The 21,480-nt window shown below is 35.3% G+C and overlaps 1 protein-coding gene across 1 annotated transcript in view; it reads right to left on the bottom strand.

Annotated features, from left to right (window-relative positions):
- Positions 1-21,480, bottom strand: part of LOC149791398 (transient receptor potential cation channel subfamily M member-like 2) — a 46,248-nt gene that overhangs the window by 14,158 nt on the left and 10,610 nt on the right. Inside the window, exons 4-7 of the mRNA XM_089969192.1 lie at positions 19,607-19,832; positions 7,842-7,979; positions 5,275-5,342; positions 1,466-1,685 (exon numbers count right to left, since the gene is read on the bottom strand). Coding sequence (XP_089825318.1) covers positions 1,466-1,685; positions 5,275-5,342; positions 7,842-7,979; positions 19,607-19,832 — 652 coding nt within the window. The remainder of the gene's footprint in view (positions 1-1,465; positions 1,686-5,274; positions 5,343-7,841; positions 7,980-19,606; positions 19,833-21,480) is intronic.

Here is a 21,480-nt window from a genome sequence, read left to right as displayed (position 1 = left end):
TATTAATTGAAACGTATTTACAGTCCATGAGGTTATTTGAATCCATCTTTCCATATATTCGTTTTTCAACTTGTGAATGTTTGTATGTTTGTGTTGAGTGATTGGATCAATCGTATGTTGAGAGCGTGAGAAAATCATTGTATTTATAATATATATATTTCATTTTATAAATTTCCATCGTCCATCACATTATGTTTGCGTTATTCATTTAATCCAAAAACACACTCGATTACAATTATGTTACGGTCATTATTTACTCTTCTGTGATACAATTCTTGAATAAAGACATTCACTTGAATTTATAGTGTATTCAATCCTTGTATGATATTACTGTAACTCAACAAAATACTGCTGACACATAAACACACTAAAATCTATTACAGGTATGTTATCGCCTTCAGTTTTCGGGATTTTTTCCAGACGTTTACTGAATTGTTTTAAGAACATAAAATTAATAGGACTTACGTAATTCTTGCATTATTTTCGGATTGAACTCGCAATACCGTAAGTTCTTTCTTCTTATTTTCACTTTGTCTTCTTGGAAATACATTTAAGTTTTACAAAGCTTGATATCTTTCACTCTTTTCTGTTTCTTATTTTAAGAGCATAGACTAGTAACAATTGTAAGATTTAACAAACGTTACCAGAACGGCTTTTCATTCTGACTGATGCCCATATGTGGTCAATTACTTTATCATTTACAATATTGCTGTGTAACGTATTTCGAAAATTATAGTTTTGTTCCTGTATTCTTCTGTCGGTGCTACTGAGATGTTTCACTTTTGTGTTAACTCCAGGAGAGTAGGATGTTGCATATCAGGAATACAACCAGCCAAATGACGACTCAAAATCATGGATGATGTATTCCTTTCATCAAAAAACATTTAATAATTGCATTTAACTAACTTCGTCGCCACAAAATGTACATTTATGAAAGATAAGCGGCCTCTGTCTGGTTTAATCAGCGCCCTTAACGCTCAACGCTCTTAACCTCAAAACTAATCTCTTTGCCACAATTTTTTAATTTAATATAGATATATCATACATTTATACTCAAAGTAAAAAAAGATTGATTTCATAAAATTCCAATTATTTTCAAATAAATGTTTCTTCATTCGGTGTCCATGTGCTGGAGTTCATTTCTAGCGTCTTGGTGTAGTGTAGATTGGTAAAAAATGGATGCACTTATGAGACGACTGAGACGAGGTCGTGTGCTCTTGTACTTTAAATTTGACTAAACAATACATTCTTTTTTCTAACTTTTATGAATCATAAAACAAAAGCTGATGCACAAACTGCTATAGTCATAGAATTATTTGAAGCCAGAAAGCAGCAAACTTAAATATGAATAGAAAAGTAAGTGTGTAAAACCTATCTGCCGGTGCAAGATATGTAGGACGTCTCAGTCCATTCTGCTAATAACAGTTGCCAATATCCTATATATAAAGAAAAATACTGAACCTACCACATGTAATAAGAATGTAACAACAGGTGCTTTGTAGAAAAGTAGGATCATCTCCTTCATTCTTTTGAAATATTTGACTAACATTGTTTCTTGCACAGTTTTCGTCACCTCTCTATTATCACTTCCTGAATCATCATTCGACTCATCTCTGATATCATCATCTGAATCATCCCTCGTTTCCTCTCTGAGATCAGTTCCTATATCATCTTTTGTCTCCTGTCTAAAAGCAAATTAATTGTTTTCTTTGAAATTCATACTTTCATGAAAGTAAAACTGCAGTCTGCAAGGTCTCGAGTCAAAATATGTATACTGATCTGGGTCTATGCAGTCTGCCACTATTTATGAATAGCACAAACAATATAAACCATAGTATTATATGCTCATTGTTTTCTCCGTTAACTTTACATTGTCAGATTCGTGCAATATTACCCGATACTGAACTCGCATGCAAATACACATATTGCATTTACGTGCATAAAGGAACTAATTTCTATTGCAAACAAACAATGGACACAGACGCCATCACTTTTGATTTGTAAACAAATCATGTACACTCGCGTACTAGGTGCTTTACGTTGTGGTTCTTTAAATTTGTTTCAAAATGAAGTAAAGCAGATGTTTCGTGGACTGCCACATATCAGCTGCTTTGGGAAATTGCGCGTTACCTTTTTTGATACAATTTAAGTTAGGTATACTATAGACACAAGAATTGGTCCTTATAACTGACATACAAGTGACAAAACATATACTGTCTTCTTTAGCTGGTGACAAGAATGGCAAAACATATACTTACAGTTTTACATCCTGAATTTCATAAAAATGTACTTTCTTAGTTCTGGAAATCGTAATTACATGAGCCATGACATAGGTTCTCAAACGTGATTAAACATTTCGAAATTGTAAAGTAATTTCGAATATCAGTGCAATTAAATCCTCCTTATTGCCCTTAAAATGAAATCAGCATTAAATTCCAAAGCGTCTCTTTGATATTTGCAACTGAAAGACTTCATATTTTCCCCACATTATGATTTCAAACATTCAATGCCAGAAACAGAAACACATTTGCAGATGTCAACACGCTTCTCCCTGTTTCTTCAATCCGATGTATTTCATCTGGAATTGTCTCATATAAATCCAGCCTATAATCATCAAATTTTATAGAATCGAAAAAATACCAAAATCTATTCATTCCAGATCAAATGGAAAAGTTGTTGCAATGCGCATTCATTCACAATATGACTCCAAAATTCAATTTAAACTAGACACGCCATTTTCTTTCGAACGTTATGTCGAGCGCGCGGCTAAGTTCAAGTTTATATGGGCAAAGTTATGCGTGCAGTAATAATGCTGTTGTTGTGTAATGATGAATCTGCACTTGTGCATTTAGTTTGGAATACGGCATGCATTCATTTACTTTGTTTCTCGTAGTGTATTTTGTTAATATAATTAAGCCTTAGATAGAATAAAAAAAATGAGCATATAATAAAAATGTTACTGCATTTGTATGGGAAAATATGAAGTCGTTTTGTCGGATGGATATACTGCACTCCCAAGGTCGTACAGTATTTCCATTCGAAAATCTCGATCATAATTTCCCATACAAATGCAGTAATCAGATCAGAGTTATTTTATATGAGGCTGGCCTTGTCCTATGAGCGAATATGTATTTACAAATGATAATAATAAAAGTGATAATAATAATCATTATTATACATGTGTGTTTTATGTATGTATACTTGTATACATACATACATACATACATACATATATATATATATATATATATATATATATATATATATATATATATATATATATATATATATATATATATATATATATATATATATATGCAATAATGTGTCAAATGATGAATTGATGAATTATGCATTCAATTCCTGTATATTTTGTGTGACGTACAGATGTCTTTAACTTAAATATATAAATCTTCATAGAAAGTAAGCAATTAATATCTAAAACCAATATTACATTAACTTTAATCTATTAAAGTTGAGTATATTATATATAATCACTATGCTTAGAGTGGGGAACTTGACAATCAGAGCTAGTACGGGAAGATATGCACGCATCTGCTATGAGGAAAGATTGTGTCAAATTTGTAAAGTTAACATCGAAAATGAATTTCATTGCATCAATACTTGTCCGCTATATGGAGAAATATGACGAAAATACTTGCTCACCTTTGGCTATAAAAATCAAACTTTTAATAAATGTAGGTCCTTTATATCCATAGATACTAGCAAAATTATGATAACTAATTTAGCAATGTTTACTATAAACGTTTTGAAGATTAGAGAAACCGTTTCATCAAAGACCCCTGGTACACAAGACTTTAGGTCAATCTCACAAATCTTGCACACAAGTTTTAGGTTTACCCTTAAATATGTCTGTTTGATTACTGTACAGTAGATACTTGTATCTCACCAATATCCGAAAATAACAATAATCATTACTTTCATGTATATTACTTGTTATAAATACGATGTTCGTTTGTTATTTACTATAACATATTTTTGTTCCGCATGATGTATGCATTTGTATCATAGTCCAATGGCCTATATAGCAAATAAACACTATTATTAGTAGAGTATTAAGAACTTACTTGTTAATTAAAAAACCCTACAATCGGATTGATTGCCAGCTCGTTGACATATATAAAGTGCATGAAGGTTCTAAATAATATTTACATACAATATGATAATCTGATTTTTAATTACTGTCAAAATCTGAGGATGGCTGCTACAAACCTTACATTAACGAAGCTTTTATGTCCCATCACTGTCTAATCAAAGTTCAATCATGACAACAGTAGATAATAATTATAGGCAAAACAAAACTTTAAACATTGACCATCTAACTAAAGTGTAAACAATTACTCTGACCTCTGATCTCTATGGCGTTAACCCTCTTCTTTTCCTTTTATGCGTTCGTGCGCTAAGCTTGATTATGACCGTCTTTTATACTCGGCAGATATCGTCTTTTAAACACTATGTACATTAAGCTAACAAGAGATGGATAAGAAAATCTTCAAACTTGCATTCATTACTTCAACATTCTTTCACAAAAAGCAAAATAAATTAATTGCATTAATTTTAATGTAGTTACGTACTAAAACTTGGCTGAAGTTCAGTGTGCGACAAACAGATCATTTTGCAGTGATGGAAACTGCTAAATGTATGGATTCTTGAGTGCATTCCGAGTCGAAAAAGTTGTTGGTTAGTTGCTTTTACAAATTCGTATTCTCGCTGTTATTGTTGAAGTGTAAATTAGTTCTAGATAATCAGTGAATCAATGACTATTTTATTATTTCTTGTATGGGTAGATTAATCTTAGGTACAAAAGTGAACTTTACTTATTGACTGCATCAGTTCTCATGTTCTCGTCAATACACATTCAGACGATGCGTATTATCATTATCGTAGCAATTTTATTCACTTTTCTCTGAAAGCTAAAATGTGTTGGAACGTCATGGAAAGTTTATATGTCAGAGTAAACCTAATTATTAGCACCCTATCTTAGAAAAAAAGCAAACATCAATCTGTGTTCGGACGTTTTCTGGTTTATGAGAGTTACATCAATATCTACAATATGCCATTTTCAAGAATTAATCATTATGCTTAATTGTAGGATGGAAACGTACACCCTCTGGATCATAATTGTCTGCGAATTACTCGATACAGCCTCAGGTATGATTTTAAAGTTTGACTCTTACGTGGATTAGTCCTATCCTTTCCCTATGCATGATGGCTTTTTTTACTGACTTCTGATGCACCAGTACAATTACTTACGACTGAAGGGAAGGATGGCTTTGTTGTAAACTCACATTAGGACTAGATTCGTCCGTCGCTTGATCTTCCTAGAAATGTCAAGAAAAATAAGTAACCATTAAATTTGGGGTAATCTGCCTTTGTATAATAAAAGATTTGTTAATTGTGCGGCTTGATATATATATTACATTACGAAGCCATCAACTCATATAATATGCATATATATATATATATATATATATATATATATATATATATATATATATATATATATATATATATATATATATATATGTGTGTGTGTGTGTGTGTGTGTGTGTGTGTGTTATTAGGATTGGCGGGTCAACGCTGTAAGGCTGAGAGGTAATGATCTAACACCGTGAGAAATGAATTTATTCCTCAAATTCATAACACTGAACTTCTGTGTGTTTCTTTTTATTGTATATCCCATTGCTACTCACGCGGTCTTTTATGATTTTTAATGGAAAACAAATAGTCATGCATTTAGATTTGTATGCAAGATTTTGTACAACATTCTGATAAACTCCATGCACAGAAACGAGGTTAGGCTAAGATATATACTGTTCAGTTGCGTCATCGGTTTGCCTGCACTTAAGACCTTAAGGATATTTTAAAGAAGGAACTTCTAAACAATATTGATTTACTCATTTATATTTTCTGCTTGAACAGTAGCAATATCTTAAATGTACCAAACATACGGTACCCTGAGTGCACCCGAGTAATACAAAGGTCTCAACAGAATTGTAAAAAAGACGTGTGATTAGGGTTTTTAACGTAGCTTTAACATATGTTCACTCATATCGCTACGATGTCTGCAATGTTGTAGTTTATAGTGATGTCTAGCACTGTGGCATCATGTATCACACATGTAACATGATGTCCCACCCTGTCACATTATCCTGACACCAGGCCGACAAGTCCTAACACTAACCTCTTAAAGTGAGGCAGCTGTTTTGTAACCTTTTTATAAGTTTTTGGTATGACTCGGCTGGGGATTGAACCACGATCTCCGAGGCGGACGCTCTAACCACTAGGCCACCTGAGCGGTCGAACTGTCAAACAACGTGATACGTCTACCTTTATGATACAATGTTTATCACTTTTATCCTCAGGTTTATTAAAAGAATTTGATTCGTCAATAATATTAATAGACAAATCGAAAGTTTATTTCACTATAACGTATTTTTAATATAATTAAAAAATCAGCAGACCACATGTGTGAAGCTGGTATTGTTGATAGTTTTCATTGTGAATGTATTGTCATCACTGATCTAGATGGGAACGAAATCAACGGGTGCACGTTTCGTTTAATGTCTCTCCGCTTAGAGTCAGCAATTTGCGGTATTTACAAATTCATTTGAAAGTCAAATGCTGTAGCCGTTGTCACTGTCCTTTAATTATCTCTGTTTAACTTTACCTTAGCTTTTAAAAGCGTCTAATTCATATAACAAACCATCCAATTTCATTAAAGTAATCAGGTATTCGTCAATTTAAGTGTCTTATTAAACATGGTGTTCAATTTTCTCTGAAAGCGGAGGGATGTCTAACTATGTGGTTAATTTTACATGACCGCTTGTAAAAGAAAGTGTAACATTAACTCTCGTAGCACCGTCACCAGAGAACGTGATTTATTGCATTCGTCCAATTCAGCGTAAGATATCGTTTCTTAAAAGCCGAAACGACATGTAACTGGGAAACGTAATAGCCATTATACTTTAGGACTAAGTTTTGCTTTCTATGTTAATGCAGGAATCGCTAGAATTGATTTATCAAATATGAATTAGGAATCGTAGAATGTGTTAATGAGTACGCATGAATGGGTTACGTATTGGTACTTGTGTGATTTTGTTTCGCATCAATCAGGTATGAATAAGATTTGCTACAAAAAATACTGTTCTCTTTCGTTATTGTTCTTTTCATTGAGGGAAGTACAGTAGCACTGACTTTCATATAAGAATAAACAAAGAACACTGTGCAAACTGCAAAAAATAATAAAATGAATGATGTTAAACATTCCAATTAAATAGTGTTGACAAAAAAGTTAAGATCAGTTACACTAAATGTAATATTAAACTACTGTGGAACAAGGTTGTGAGGCATTGCCAATATGTTAATATTCTCTGCAGCTGATTTGTCATTATCTGTATTGCATCATGTTTATTAGAAGTATGAACTTGTTAACATTAGCTTAATTATCAACTTCCTCATTATCAGAAAATGGGCTCCTGAAGGAGATAACCATGCAGCTTAATCGGTGCTTCTCTCTGTCTATTCTACATTGAATAATACAGTAATTTTTAATAATTGATATGTGAGTTGCAGGACTGTCAGCATTGTGTCTTGTTGGCAGAATTTCCAGGTTACCATATTAAATTTGCAGACACAATATTGAAGGTTACATAAAACATCATTTTCTTAATGTCTTGAGTATAGATTTGTACAAAAGCAAAATTACTTTTATTCAGATTTCCAATTTATGGTTTATGGATGGGTTGTTCCCAAACAAGAATTGCCTGGTTCTTTATATTTGTAATCAGTAGCAGGCATAAAGACTACAAATATGTTACCTCAAGAAAACTGTTAGCTGGCATTTCCTGCTCAAAGTCTGAAGTTGTAACATCACCATTATCTGGTTCACTATCGTTTTTCTCCTTAAATGTGACCCAGTGTGGAATTAGAGGGGGAATGATAATGCACATAAGCAGCTGAAAATGAAATTGAAATGCCATATTTGATTATGTACAAATCATACCCAAATGAGGAAAATGTACACCATAATCTGATATCAGGCAGGACCTCTCCAAAGACTGTTATGCCTCTTTCCTATTACATTTAGTTTACTTGAAACAAAAACACAGACTCCGATCTTCCATGAAGCAGTACATCAGAAGATTAGGTTCTATATATTCACTCATAATGTCTTTCATTTATAACAAAACTAAATAAATCTTGAAATGCTCTCACATAGTTTAGATGTAGATTATTTTATATATGTTCGCTTGTAACCTAATTAAACGAAAATAAACAGTGTATATTTTATGTTTAACTGTGCAAGTATTATACTTAGTGGGGTTTCTATTAACCCTTATTAGACATGACATAGTGCAAATCTAATTTATGTTTTAGATAGAATTACCTGTCTTATAATTACAGAATAAAAAAGGGAAAGCCTGCGATGAGTCTGGGTTGACCATCAGCCTAAAGAAAACTAACGTGATCGCTCAGTGCGCGGACCCCCCAAGCATCGTCATCAACAACTACGAACTTGAGGTAGTCAGTCAGTTTACGTACCTCGGCTCTACCATCACCAACAAGTTCCTGGTCGATGCTGCGCTCAACAAGCAAATCAGAAAGGCGTTAAAAAACTCTCTAGGTTGTCGCAGAGAGTGTGGAACAAGAGCATGCTGACTCTGAACACTAAGATCTCCGTGTCCCGTGCCAGAGTGCTAAGAACTCTCCTGTACGCCAGTAAAACGTGTACCATGCCTTCCTCACAAGAGAAAAGACCGAAAGCCTTTCCCATACGATGCCTTTGACGCATACTCGAGATCACCTGGAGCGACTGAGTAACGAACAACGAGGTGCTTGAACGTGCCAAGATTCCTAGCATGGTCACGCTTCTTCGCCAACGTCGCATCAGATGGCTGGGCCATGTACGCCGTATGGATGACGCACGGATCACCAAAGGCCTTCTTTTTTCGAAACTTGCCTCTGGCACAGGGTCGATCGGGCGGTGACATCCTCTTCATAGATGACTGCAACCGCGAATGAAAGTCCTTGACATCGATGTCAGCACCTGGGAAGAGCTTGCTCTAGACAGGTCCAGCTGGCGATATGCTCTGATCACTAGTCTAAAAGCCGGCGAAGACACACTGTGTTTGCTAGCTGATGAAAAGCGATCTCAGACGAAGACTAAGCAGCTCCAACCCACCCGAGTTTAAGCACGGAATGGACGAGCTGAGATTACTGGAACTCTTGTTTGATCGAGAGAAAAGAAGTCTACGTTTACTAGACCTTCCATATATATCGGTGGAACTAAAACTTCAGGTTTGCATAAAGCCCAACACTGATACAGCTGATGCAATAATATAACTGCCATTAACATAACTACCAGGAACACAGTGAGGTAAATATCCTGGTGATAACACTATTCCTGGTAACAATTAATGTGGGTCAAGTAACATGCTTAATTAACCCCTTGGTTCCAACAACAACCGACCAAAGCCTGGTGAAGCACCAGTAAATCTTGTTGATAATGCATGTTACCGACATGTCCACTTAGCAAGCATCAAATATATATGTCTACGTCGACACCACGAAGCAGATTTTATTCAGCAACTAAATACGAAGATGGATCATCAAAGGAGGTATGAAAGCCAAGATTATTTTATGAGGTTGAAATCCTCATGGACAATAGTCCACTCGTGAAAAGTATTTTTCCGATGTAAAGAAACAAGCAAACAATGGCCACAAAAAGCAGTAAATAAAAATAAAAATATACTAATTATGGTAAAGGTGAAGCCGACGCGGAAACGTTAGCAAGCTTGATAAAGTTACTATTATGGTAGCTTGAGTATGGTTAGCCAAAGAAAATCTATGAAAGTTTTACTACCAGTGCTAAACATGTTTACGTGCTTGATCTGATGCACAAACACCTAATGAGATCCATCAGAAAGGTCTCTAATGTATTCCACGTTATCGTGTACGTAATCGATGGGCAGATCTTTATGCATTTGTATCTCTGATGCCAGGAATATGTGTTGATGCAATTTAAACAATCGATTGACCTTGGTTATACTCATTCCCAATCGCATGTACATCTGCCGGTTTTGCACGTGTAATACAATATTGTTTTCCATCCGAAGATTTTATACTAGTTTGGTGCATTAAGTAAATCTCCATCCGGATTAGTAAACGACTGCCATTTGATGCTCGTTTGTAATTGGGAGAAATGCCTTTTCGAGTCACAGATGATTTAAACGGGTAAATATTTAGCAACTGAGTTTCTGCAAAAGTATTCCACTCACTCGTGTACTCGTACGGTTGCAACGGTTTCTCTTTAACAGGTCGATGTTTGGGGTCGTTAGCGTCCAGGCTGCTAGCACCCAGGCAATGTATCGACAGGTAATTTTAATATTTCAACCTTTAGATTCGTCACTAACCTGTCCAATGACAAATGTAATGAATCAATGAACTACATTTTACATGTAATTTTCATGTTGTTTGGAAGAACACTTATTTGTGTGTTTGATACCGTGCCTACGGATTTAATGATCAAGCGACCATACCCACACAGCTTATGAAGCACTAAACGAATTTTTGTTTTACTGGGTAAATTCTCAGCTGTGACTTATGTGAGCTGGGCGCTGCTTCTATGAACGACCTTTGATGTGACCATGGTCAAGGAAGTTTTTATTGGTGAAGCTAAAAGCTCCTCCACATATCCAACAATGAGTAGTAGCGGATTACTGATACATGTTAGGACGGGTCATAATGATGTCTGCTGGTGACGCGTCTTTAAAAGCAGAGCATGGAAAAACAGGGCATTACATCGGAACGTTCAGAGATTGAAAGTCAAAGGACATATAAGGGACATTCATCTTTCTTTGCACTGCAGTATATTTGAGAATGGGTTTGCCGGGTTGTTACATCATTGTCGTCAAGAGTTCTTCACTAATCCCACCACACTAGAAGTCAGGGTCAGTGAGAAGTTGTACGGTCTTATATACAAGCATGTAAGTATAGTTTTTGTAATGCGATACCGAACTTAAACATTTTAATCACTCACGTCTCTCAGCGCAGCCAATCAATCTGGGCTCATCTACATTATCCATGAGGGGATAGTGTAAGCAGATAAAGCAGATAAAGCCTTCATTCCAAGTTATCACAATAACAGAATTACCTGGGTTAAGTGTTTCAAATTTTTTCAGGATGTCGACGTGGTTCAGAATTGTAACATCAGCGCTGTGAATCCACGGTGTAGTACTTTTAAATCCATCTTTGCCACAACTAAGCGCCATAACCAAATGCGCATTAAAAGTAACATCTTTATGTTCAGAGTGGCTAGAGTTTTGTAATACTGATAATGTAATTCCAGAAACCATATTTGTTGACAGTAGTCGAGCGTCTTTATCTGGTTTATATATACATATACATATATATATATATATATATATATATATATATATATATATATATATATATATATATATATATATATATATATATATGGGGGATAATCGTACATTTTTTTTATGTCATCGCGTATGAAATTTTAATTCAGGCATGTGTGATTTCTATAATCGTTCATGAACATACTTGGTAAATTCAGTAGCAATAACAGATGCAATGTGTGTTTGTTCATCCAAAGGACGGTCTTGTTAATTTTAACTACCACGAAAGGTTTACTCCAACGGGTCTAATAATGCAAGCGTCAGCTTTTCTTTGACCTCTTGCTTTTATTATATTACCTTAAAGTGCAAAATGTTTCAGTGCTACCATCGCTCTTGTTGTCGTATTGACAATCGGTGGTGGACTAGCAACCGATGATGAACAAGTTGATCCATTGCAACTCTCAATAATTCAGGTGTGTATTCGCATTATATGATGTTGTATGATTTGTTTTAATTGATGCACAGTTGGCATATTTACAAAAGGAAATTAATAGAATTGTTTTACTTTTTGTACTCTGTCAGAATGACAAACTGCATCGCTTCAACCTAGCTATTATTCAATTTATTTCTGTATATGTTTGGTAATTCACAGGTGGTTGTGTAATCACGGGTCTTGAGTGTTTATACAGTCACAAGTATCACTGCCAATCTTTGATTTCTCGCGTGATATATTCACAAACAGATCCACGTGGTCGGCAAGGTTGATTATATGATTGACTTAAATGTCACATCTAAGATAGATATGGTCGAGCACTGTATCCAGTACGTAACACCTGCAAATGTGTTTTACAGTATTACTAATGACATGTTCTGCCGCATAGCTCAAATGTTTCGTAGTATACACGTTTGCATTTGCTGAGTTCCAATGTCATTGGACTTTTCACATATGTTTGATTTTATTAAATCACATCACGGAACTCATCAATTTACAAACTTTTCTCATTATGTTGAACATACTAGATACCCTTTTTTCTCTTTATCAGCATCAAAAGATACAATAATAACGAGGTTATGCCTATATAGAATACATTACGCGAACGTTTTAATCAGGCTTCCTCAAACAAATGGGCTTCCTCTTTTCGGAATCAACATATAACGTTGCAAATGTAAGCGTACATTCGTTCCAACATATCATCAGCCCAGCGTAACTTAATAGATCCATCACTGAGTATTACACTGAGTATTACACGAATAGACTTCGTTCCTATGAAAGCAACAACATCGAAAATATATTGTATCGTTGTAAATTGTTCAAACGTTTGTGCTTCATCACTTTTAATAATAGCTTCTGAATTTTGGTTTTAGTGTTTGCTTCGTTCCTCTTCTGCCCCCGTTTTACCACAATTTCATCGATATTGCAAAGATCGGTGAGTTCGGATTAAATGTTAATATTATTACTCCAAAACATTTATATAATTGATTTGGTCTTATATATCTTCATTATTGCTCGAATATTCAATGCTTCTACCATCAGAAATTTAATTTATGTAGCAAACCTCGCATGCATAAGATATACCAGGGGATTCACTCGACTGCATAGACAATATTTGCTTTGAACTATATTAAATAAACCTCTTTTCGGCTTAAAAGCTTGGTCTTCCTTATTCTGTTTCAGTCCGAAAATAATTCTTAAGATAACCAATCTTGTTGTGTCTTTCTACGGAAGTCTCTGGAAACGAATATAACAGCTCTTTTGGCCTCTTCGCTAAATCTGTATGATGCATTCCAACGAAACTTCGATTTAAGTTTGTGTTTTTTTGTTACATGTTTTACAAGTCATTCCTCGGCTTCTCAACCGAACTAATACTCAAATCCATAGTAAGGGATATTTAACACCTTAGGAAATGGCTGAAGCTCCTGCAGTTAAAAGCTCATCATGAACGTCCTGAAAACACTCGACTCGACTAACGAAAACATTCCTCATAGTGCACGTGCATATCATAATTTGTTGTTTTACATGGACTGGCATCAAAACGAGAACGTTGGTTTGCATATTTCGCAACAAGAATGTCGGACGTAGTACCCGAGCTTTTAGTTTTCATTGAGACACTTGGTGTTAATCAAACAACCCTTTTAGTGGCATGCATTCTATTAAACGTATATCACCAGCTGGTGCTAATTTCAAATGTTATGCTGTGATTCATTCCAACAAGAGCCTGTGTATGGAGCGTGCAAGTGGTCAATTGATACACGAAGTTAATGGCGTCTTAGTGACAATCAGCTGAGAAATATTCGTAATGCAATAAAGGTCAATTGTGGGATGACATCGAAACTTTCAAGAACATAATTGATTGGAGATGTCGCCGTGTGGTTGACCCATATACAAGTCACTCAACATAATGTGGCCAAACACAATAACACCTCGGTTACGTTACACTTATCTAAGTCAGTGGTGAAATAAATGCAACAATAACAAACTTTGCTATTAGCGACTCCAATGGTTGCACAGATAAGACGTTAGGTAATGTCGATATTGCACCGTGCTGGTGTGCATCTGACCAGGTATGCCACCAGATGGGATTAGACAACGTTCACTAGTCCTGATGATGTTGACATGGAACCAGGTGAGCTTGTTATTTTTGAAGATCAGACTAATAAATATAAGCGTTTAATTTTGACATTTAAGTAAGTATTGTCAGGTGAAAAGACGGTGTCGCAACGAACATGGCTGAAATGACTGAAAACAGCGGGAACAGAGACGCTGGTGTGTTAATTTCGTATATCAAAGGGTATGTTGATTATACGAATCTTACAACAAAACAATACGTAGATGAAAAGATCGCCAAAGTGTAACATGTTCAAGGGATGCATCTACAAGCATACTAACCAGCGAAGGAAAGGATGAAAAACTTGGTATGACCGATGACCGAATTATTTTCAGTTCTGAATTGGATGGCTTCCTAGCTCCTAAACATTATATGTTAAAGGCGAACGAGTTTTAGATTTAGCATTATATATATATATATATATATATATATATATATATATATATATATATATATATATATATATATATATATATATATATACATATATATGTAATGTATCCTGGCTGCGGTGATGAGGGTTTGGACTTTACAAAGTGACTGATGACCTAACAAAAGCAATTTTGTTCCACTTGTTGACGAATATCTGTTTAAACAAAGAGTTATTAGACTGTCTTGTACACTCAAGTATAATATTGTTAAAGGTCAAGTATATAACATCCGTTGGGATCAAGATTATATAAAACTTCCAACTTGAGTAATCGCATTAACACGCGAAAATATTCCATCGTTGACTGCCACACCAGGTGAGACAATCATCAAGGGTTGTTTTTACAGCTCATCAAGTTTCCTGTTTCCAACGAATATATACAAACTAATATTAACTCAGTTGAAACAGAAAAAAAAAATCTCGACTGTTATTCAGAAAGACGTTCTTGTCCGTGTAACAGTATTTGGACGAAGATGATAACGAACGTTTCAAACATAATGCAATGGTGCAAACATCATATTATAAATGGCCGTAATGTTAGGCCCCTAGACCGTAAACCGTAGAATTGTTGAAAATTGGAACGTAGCAAGATATTAAAATCCATATTTTCTCATTTATCCTTTTTCAATTGTCTGCAAGAGAAGCGACAAAAGACACATGTTGGATCTTATTTTCCATGCGTTTCAAATGTCATTACAAATACAACCTGCACAGTCACTGCAAGCATTTAATGTAATGTATTATGTGCACAAAAGGCACATCGTATGAAGGTTCTCTGAGACATTCTATTCCTTACGCTTGATGTAACACGATGTCGTTTTGTATCTCCAGTGGTACTGCAACAAATAACTAATGATATAAAGTTAACACAATTTAATATATTTGGACATTTTGAACAAAGAAATGACCCTGTTCACATCATGCAGACCTGAGATCAGAAATGTATTTGTACAATACACATATTCTACTACATCGCATATAAAAGTTACCTAAGCATATTCCTTTACTATGGTTTGACAGATGGATGCATGGCCAGGTTTAACACGACGTGCCATACCAACGGTTAAGTATGCATACAACTATACAAACATTCCGCAATCTGTACAAGTGTTCCCCTGCAACATGCAACGAAACCAGTGTTGGTTCTGAGTGAACGGTAGGACAATCTAAACTTGTTTTGACATTTGAAAATATGCGTCCTATAGCTTACCACACCCATGAAGAATAATGATGCGAATTCACGTCTCTCATGCAGTAATTACAATGGAAACACTACTGTTATGTGTACTTCATTTAATTGTTTGTCTGTTTGTTTTTATTTATTTTTATTTTATTACATATTATTGTAATGTAATATTGTTTGGTTGAATTGACCATGTCCAAAATTGACTTTATGTCTGCTTGACCTAACTGACTTATTTTTATTTTTTTAAATTTAATTTACGTAAACAACTAATAACAGTTTCATTATTCTATATTTGTATGAGCCTATTATCAGGTTTTTTATTCAGGTAAACAAAGAAGGAGTAAATATGTCAATTACGGTCAGGGTTTTGAAGATTACTAAGTGAATTTTGTAGACCATTCTGTTGTAAATAACCAAGGTTCATTATATCATTCTAGAAGATTTCGTTCCATTAGGGAATGGTTGGTTTCAGAAAATGCAAATTGGGACCAAACATCAAGCTGAGAACTATATTATCTTGTGACTGCGATGATTTTACCAGTCGTGCTTTAACATCTAGCACTTTAAGTTGCGTTGTGTTGTGACCACTTTTGGCTGCATTTTTATTTTCTTCAAATTAATGAATTCAGGTGATTATTTTCTCTGAAAATACAAATATGATGTGATAAAATTCTTGGATTCACTGGAAGTTATGCTGAATGCAAACCTGGAATAATATTTCTGTGAATCAACAAGAGACTGTTGATAAATCAGTACTTCTTGGGGCATAACAGACACGTCATCGCCTTCAATTTTGGATCACTTCGGAACTTGAACTGAGTTTCATTCAGGACTTTTTATTACTAGGCCTTGTGTCATTAATTGTTGGGTTATTTTGGATTGAATTCGCAATATCGTAAGTTCATTTTTCTTATTTTTCACTTTGTGTTCTCTGGAAATACATTATTTGTTAAATTGTACTAAGATTGTTGTCTTCTTTCTTTTTTATACTTACACTGGTCAACAGTGAAATCATTACTGACTTGAAAAGGCCCTAATCTGTAGTATTTTGGTGTGCCGAACACGAATATAACCGTGAAAAATTTGTATTGGCTCTCGTTTTGAAGATATTCATATACCTCATTTTCTATGTTTCACTGTGTAAATTTCTCCAGTAGGACTGCAGCAACATCCGGAATAATGATGTAACATTGCATAATACCATCATGCCCACATCATCCACAGTTGATTGCATCATTTTCTGATGCAATGCAATACTAATGCCATGCGGCTGCTGAAGTAAGTTGACGTCAGCAGTGTACTATACATGTGTAGGCCTATTATACTAATGCCAGGCGGCTGCTGAAGCTGACGTAAGCAGTGTACTATATAAAGCCCAATCAGATAGGTTCAGCATTTAAAATATTTTAGACGTTGTGCGAGACAGTTCAAGCTACTGTTACATAAAACTTATTATTTTATCCATTTACGTACAATAAAGAACAGTAATGCCTCGAAAGTGTGTTAATACCGCGGACAATTTTTGCTATATTTGTGGGGAAGTGACATTTGCCAACCAGAAGAAAAGTATCAATTCTCAAGTGAAGAAGGCATATCATCTTTACTTCGGATGCAAGGTTGGTGACCAAGACAAGCCTTGGGCTCCGCATATATGCTGTGCTACATGTACAACACAGCTTTCACAGTGGTTGAATTGCAAAAGGTCATCAATGCCGTTTGCAGTCCCAATGGTGTGGAGAGAGCCAAGCAACCACCTAAATGACTGTTACTTCTGCTTGGTTCCTCCTCTTTCCGGCGGAATAACGAAGCGAAAGAAGTCGAGAATAGTCTACCCAAACATTCCGTCTGCATTGAGACCAGTTCCACATGGTGAGGGACTTCCTATTCCAGAACCTCCAGCAGAATATTCTCTTGATTCATCTGACGAAGACAAAGGTGAGTCGACCTGTTCTTCTCCTGGTCCATCAGCATGGAGTGATCCAGATTTTCACTGTGGTGCATCATCAACCCCACACAGAATAACACAGGAAGAACTAAATGACCTGATTCGTGATTTGGACTTATCAAAGAACAAGGCAGAATTGCTAGGATCAAGACTCCAACAATGGAATCTTCTAGAAGAAGATGTCACAATTACTGCATATCGAAAGCGCCACCAGCAATTGGAGCCTTTCTTCAGAAAGGAAAGTAATCTGATATTCTGTTCCGATATTGAGGGCCTCATGAATGCTTTAAAAATCACTCATGACCCACAAGAATGGAGACTATTTGTGGACTCTTCGAAACTGAGTCTCAAGGCTGTGCTTTTGCACAATGGAAACATTCTTCCATCTATTCCAGTAGCGTATGCTGTCCACATGAAAGAGACATACGATAACTTAAGGCAGCTACTGAATTCCATTGAGTATAACAAGTACAGCTGGCACCTCTGTGGTGATTTGAAGGTAGTTGCCCTTTTAATGGGACTGCAGCAAGGATATACAAAATACATGTGTTTCTTATGCGAGTGGGATAGCCGAGCAAGGGAAATGCACTACATGAGGAAGGAATGGACTCACAGGCAGAATGTAGACATTGGAGAGAAGAATATCCAACACCCAGCTCTGGTTGAGGCTCAGAAAATCTTGCTACCACCCCTTCACATCAAACTAGGTTTGATGAAGAACTTCGTGAAAGCCATTGACCGGACTTTGCCAGCATTCCGATACCTGCATGAAAAATTCCCTCGACTCAGCGAAGCAAAGATTAAAGAGGGAGTTTTTGTGGGTCCTCGGATTCGAGAGCTTTTCAAAGATGACCGGTTCAACAACTTGCTGGAAGGTGACGCGAAACAAGCATGGAATGCTTTTCGCCTAGTTTCTACAAACTTCCTCGGAAATGTTAGGGCAGAAAACTATAAGGAACTAGTAGAAGACATGTTGATGAAGTATAAGAAACTTGGCTGCAATATGTCTCTAAAGATTCACTTCCTTCATTCCCATTTGGATTTCTTTCCTAGCAACTGTGGTATTGTTAGTGATGAACACGGCGAATGTTTTCATCAAGATATCGCAACAATGGAACAAAGATACCAGGTAAAATGGTCCACTACAATGCTGGCTGACTACTGCTGGACACTCCTCAGAGATGCTCCCGAACAGCTGTACAAGAGACAGGCGAAGAAATCTAAGATGTAGTCAATGACTTGATTTTTTATAGGTAGGCTATTACAGTTGACCTTTTACTATTGGAATGCATTTCGTTATGTAAACATTAATTTCTTGCAGATTACAAAAAAACTAGAGCCAATTTTGCAATTTGACTGTCATATTCGTGTTCAGCACAGAAAAATTGATAAGAATTGACTAATTTTATTTCAGTAACATGACTTTTGTAAAAATTTGTTGTCCAGTGTTATTTTAAGAGCAGAGACTCGTAACACTACTTGTATCTGAATCGTGGCTTATTTTAATGAAAAGTCGTAACTATGAACAGCAATTTTAATATGTATTATTCAAAGTAAGGCCTTATAATAAAAGATTATAGTTTTTGTATTGTGAATATTTCAAAATGCATGGAGCTCGTCGCATTTAAGTTTACCAAACTAGGCAAATGTCCAGTGATTCACGATATAATTATCCATAATTAATGATGGCAATGCTGTTGTTTGTTTTAAAGTAATAAATGTTTATTGCTATCTGCTTACTACAGTAACATATCGCCTACTTACCATCTATCTGTAGACCGACATCACATTCTATTCATAACATCTCTGCTTTAACATTATACAACCATAGTCAAAGTTGTGCAAATAGTGATCGTCTAACAGACCAACTATCTATGTTCTTGAAGACAATGGAAAACACTAAATGACATGTTTAGTTTTAATCTCGTATTATATCTGACAACTTGGTGAAGTGATAACAATAGCCTGCCTGATCTTTGGGAACATGACCAATGTATATTGTCTCTTCACCCCTTGTTAAAGTTTACATAAACATGTGTGGCTTTTACTAACCTTCAGAATGCCATTCTCCTGCGTCATCCCTCCCATCCAGATATTGTTGAAGACTTCCTGGCATGCAGTCGCACAGATGAATGCTTGATTTTCTGTTTTCATGGCAATTAAAATACAAGATGCTTCATTCCATTCAAATAAATCACCAATCAATAGGTCATGTGCATAGTTTTCATTTGCTCTATAGCAACGTTCCAAAACCCCAGTTGCTAAATCCATGAACACGCTGTAAATATAAAGTTAGACTGTAAAAATCACTCACATTTTAAATTGTGTTATAAAAAATTAAGCTTTAATAATAATGAATTAAATACATATGTTGTTCGACCTGTTAGATATGTGTCCACAATAAAGGAAACCTCTCATCAATTGTATGCAACTCAGGAGTTCTTGGGTTTATATACAAATGTACATGTCAAACACGAGCTATCACTCAATGACAATTTAATTTCAAAAAGTAACATTTCAAACTTGAGCTAATTTTCCCCAACATCCACACAAGCAGATACTCTTTTCATCTACTGGGAACTTAAAACATTGGTAACCATGTAAAGACTCTGTGTATAATACGATGGGGGCTTAATAACAATTACGAAAACGTATTCTTGAAAGAAGTAACTTCTGTTCGAATTTGAGTTGGAACAAATGAAAACGCTACAGCAAACCATCATGTGCATGACAGTAAACCATCATCTGCAATGCATGTATGGGCCGACACAAACTATGTACATACTAGCACCAGAGTTTAAATCAACGACTGCAGAGAGTAAGAGCAAGACTTCAATACCAATAGTTTTTTACACTGCCCTGAAGTCCCAAACAAAATCAACGTGGACTCCAATCGTTAAAATCGGAAGGGAAGGGACCCTATTTATATATGGCCGTAAGTAGAGACATAAATAACAAGATATCGAAAAACTTGATTTACTTTTCCATCTTCACTGCTAGTGATGTTATATAAGTTAATAAGCAAACCTCTCATGATTAAAATGTTTAGAAGCTAAGGGACATGTACTCCAAATACATTATGATAATCCCATTCTCGGCGTGAGGTATCGTTCTTTTATAAAACTTCCCTGATCAAAATACACTAGGAGTACAACCACCACCTTACATAATCTGCCATCCTAAACTAACTATTGGGTGCCATTAGGACAAATGTTATATCCCCTTGGTATAGAGATTGTCAAAATATCATCCATATTGCCTTTCACTACTAAATCGGACGTGCACTCTGCTAGGTTTAATGTAATTGCTGGGAACCTGAAATTAACATTTGTTTAATAATGCTTACATCTCCAGGTAAATAGTATACAATAAACGTCCCTGAATATGACATACCAGACTGATATGCTGCAACGGTGCTATGAGGTATGTGTTCTTCTCCATTTGGTTGGCAAATTTTAATCATAATTCTAAGAGGATAGATGTTCTATGCCATTAAGATTCTCCCCAATTGCATAGATTGTACCACATGTATACCGAAACTTGGATCGCTAGCTGCAGCAGGCAGTGATTTGGGTTTCCGCTGGTCCAATACATATATTTTACATAGCATAGATGACATAAGTTAGTATCGTTAGGTACTGCATTAATAAGTCCCAGCAGACAAAGAAATTCTTGCGCAGAGATCTTTAGCAAGGAAATAAAATGTCTTTCTTATACTGTTACAGATCGTGATGTATCGTAGATTAATTGAAATGATTACATATATATATATATATATATATATATATATATATATATATATATATATATATATATATATATATAATGTGAGTTTCCAGATATAGATAAATAAAACCTCATGAAGTTAATACTAATACGTTGTCACAGTTGTACTGCAAGAAAACAAGAAGCAAAGAAACAAGTCT

This window comes from Sinohyriopsis cumingii, chromosome 9 (assembly GCF_028554795.1).
Source record: "Sinohyriopsis cumingii isolate HCF-2022 chromosome 9, ASM2855479v2, whole genome shotgun sequence".
NCBI classification, from domain to species: Eukaryota; Metazoa; Mollusca; class Bivalvia; order Unionida; family Unionidae; genus Sinohyriopsis; species Sinohyriopsis cumingii.
Note: the sequence above shows the minus strand (reverse complement) of the source record. Positions and strands in the feature narration are given on the sequence as shown.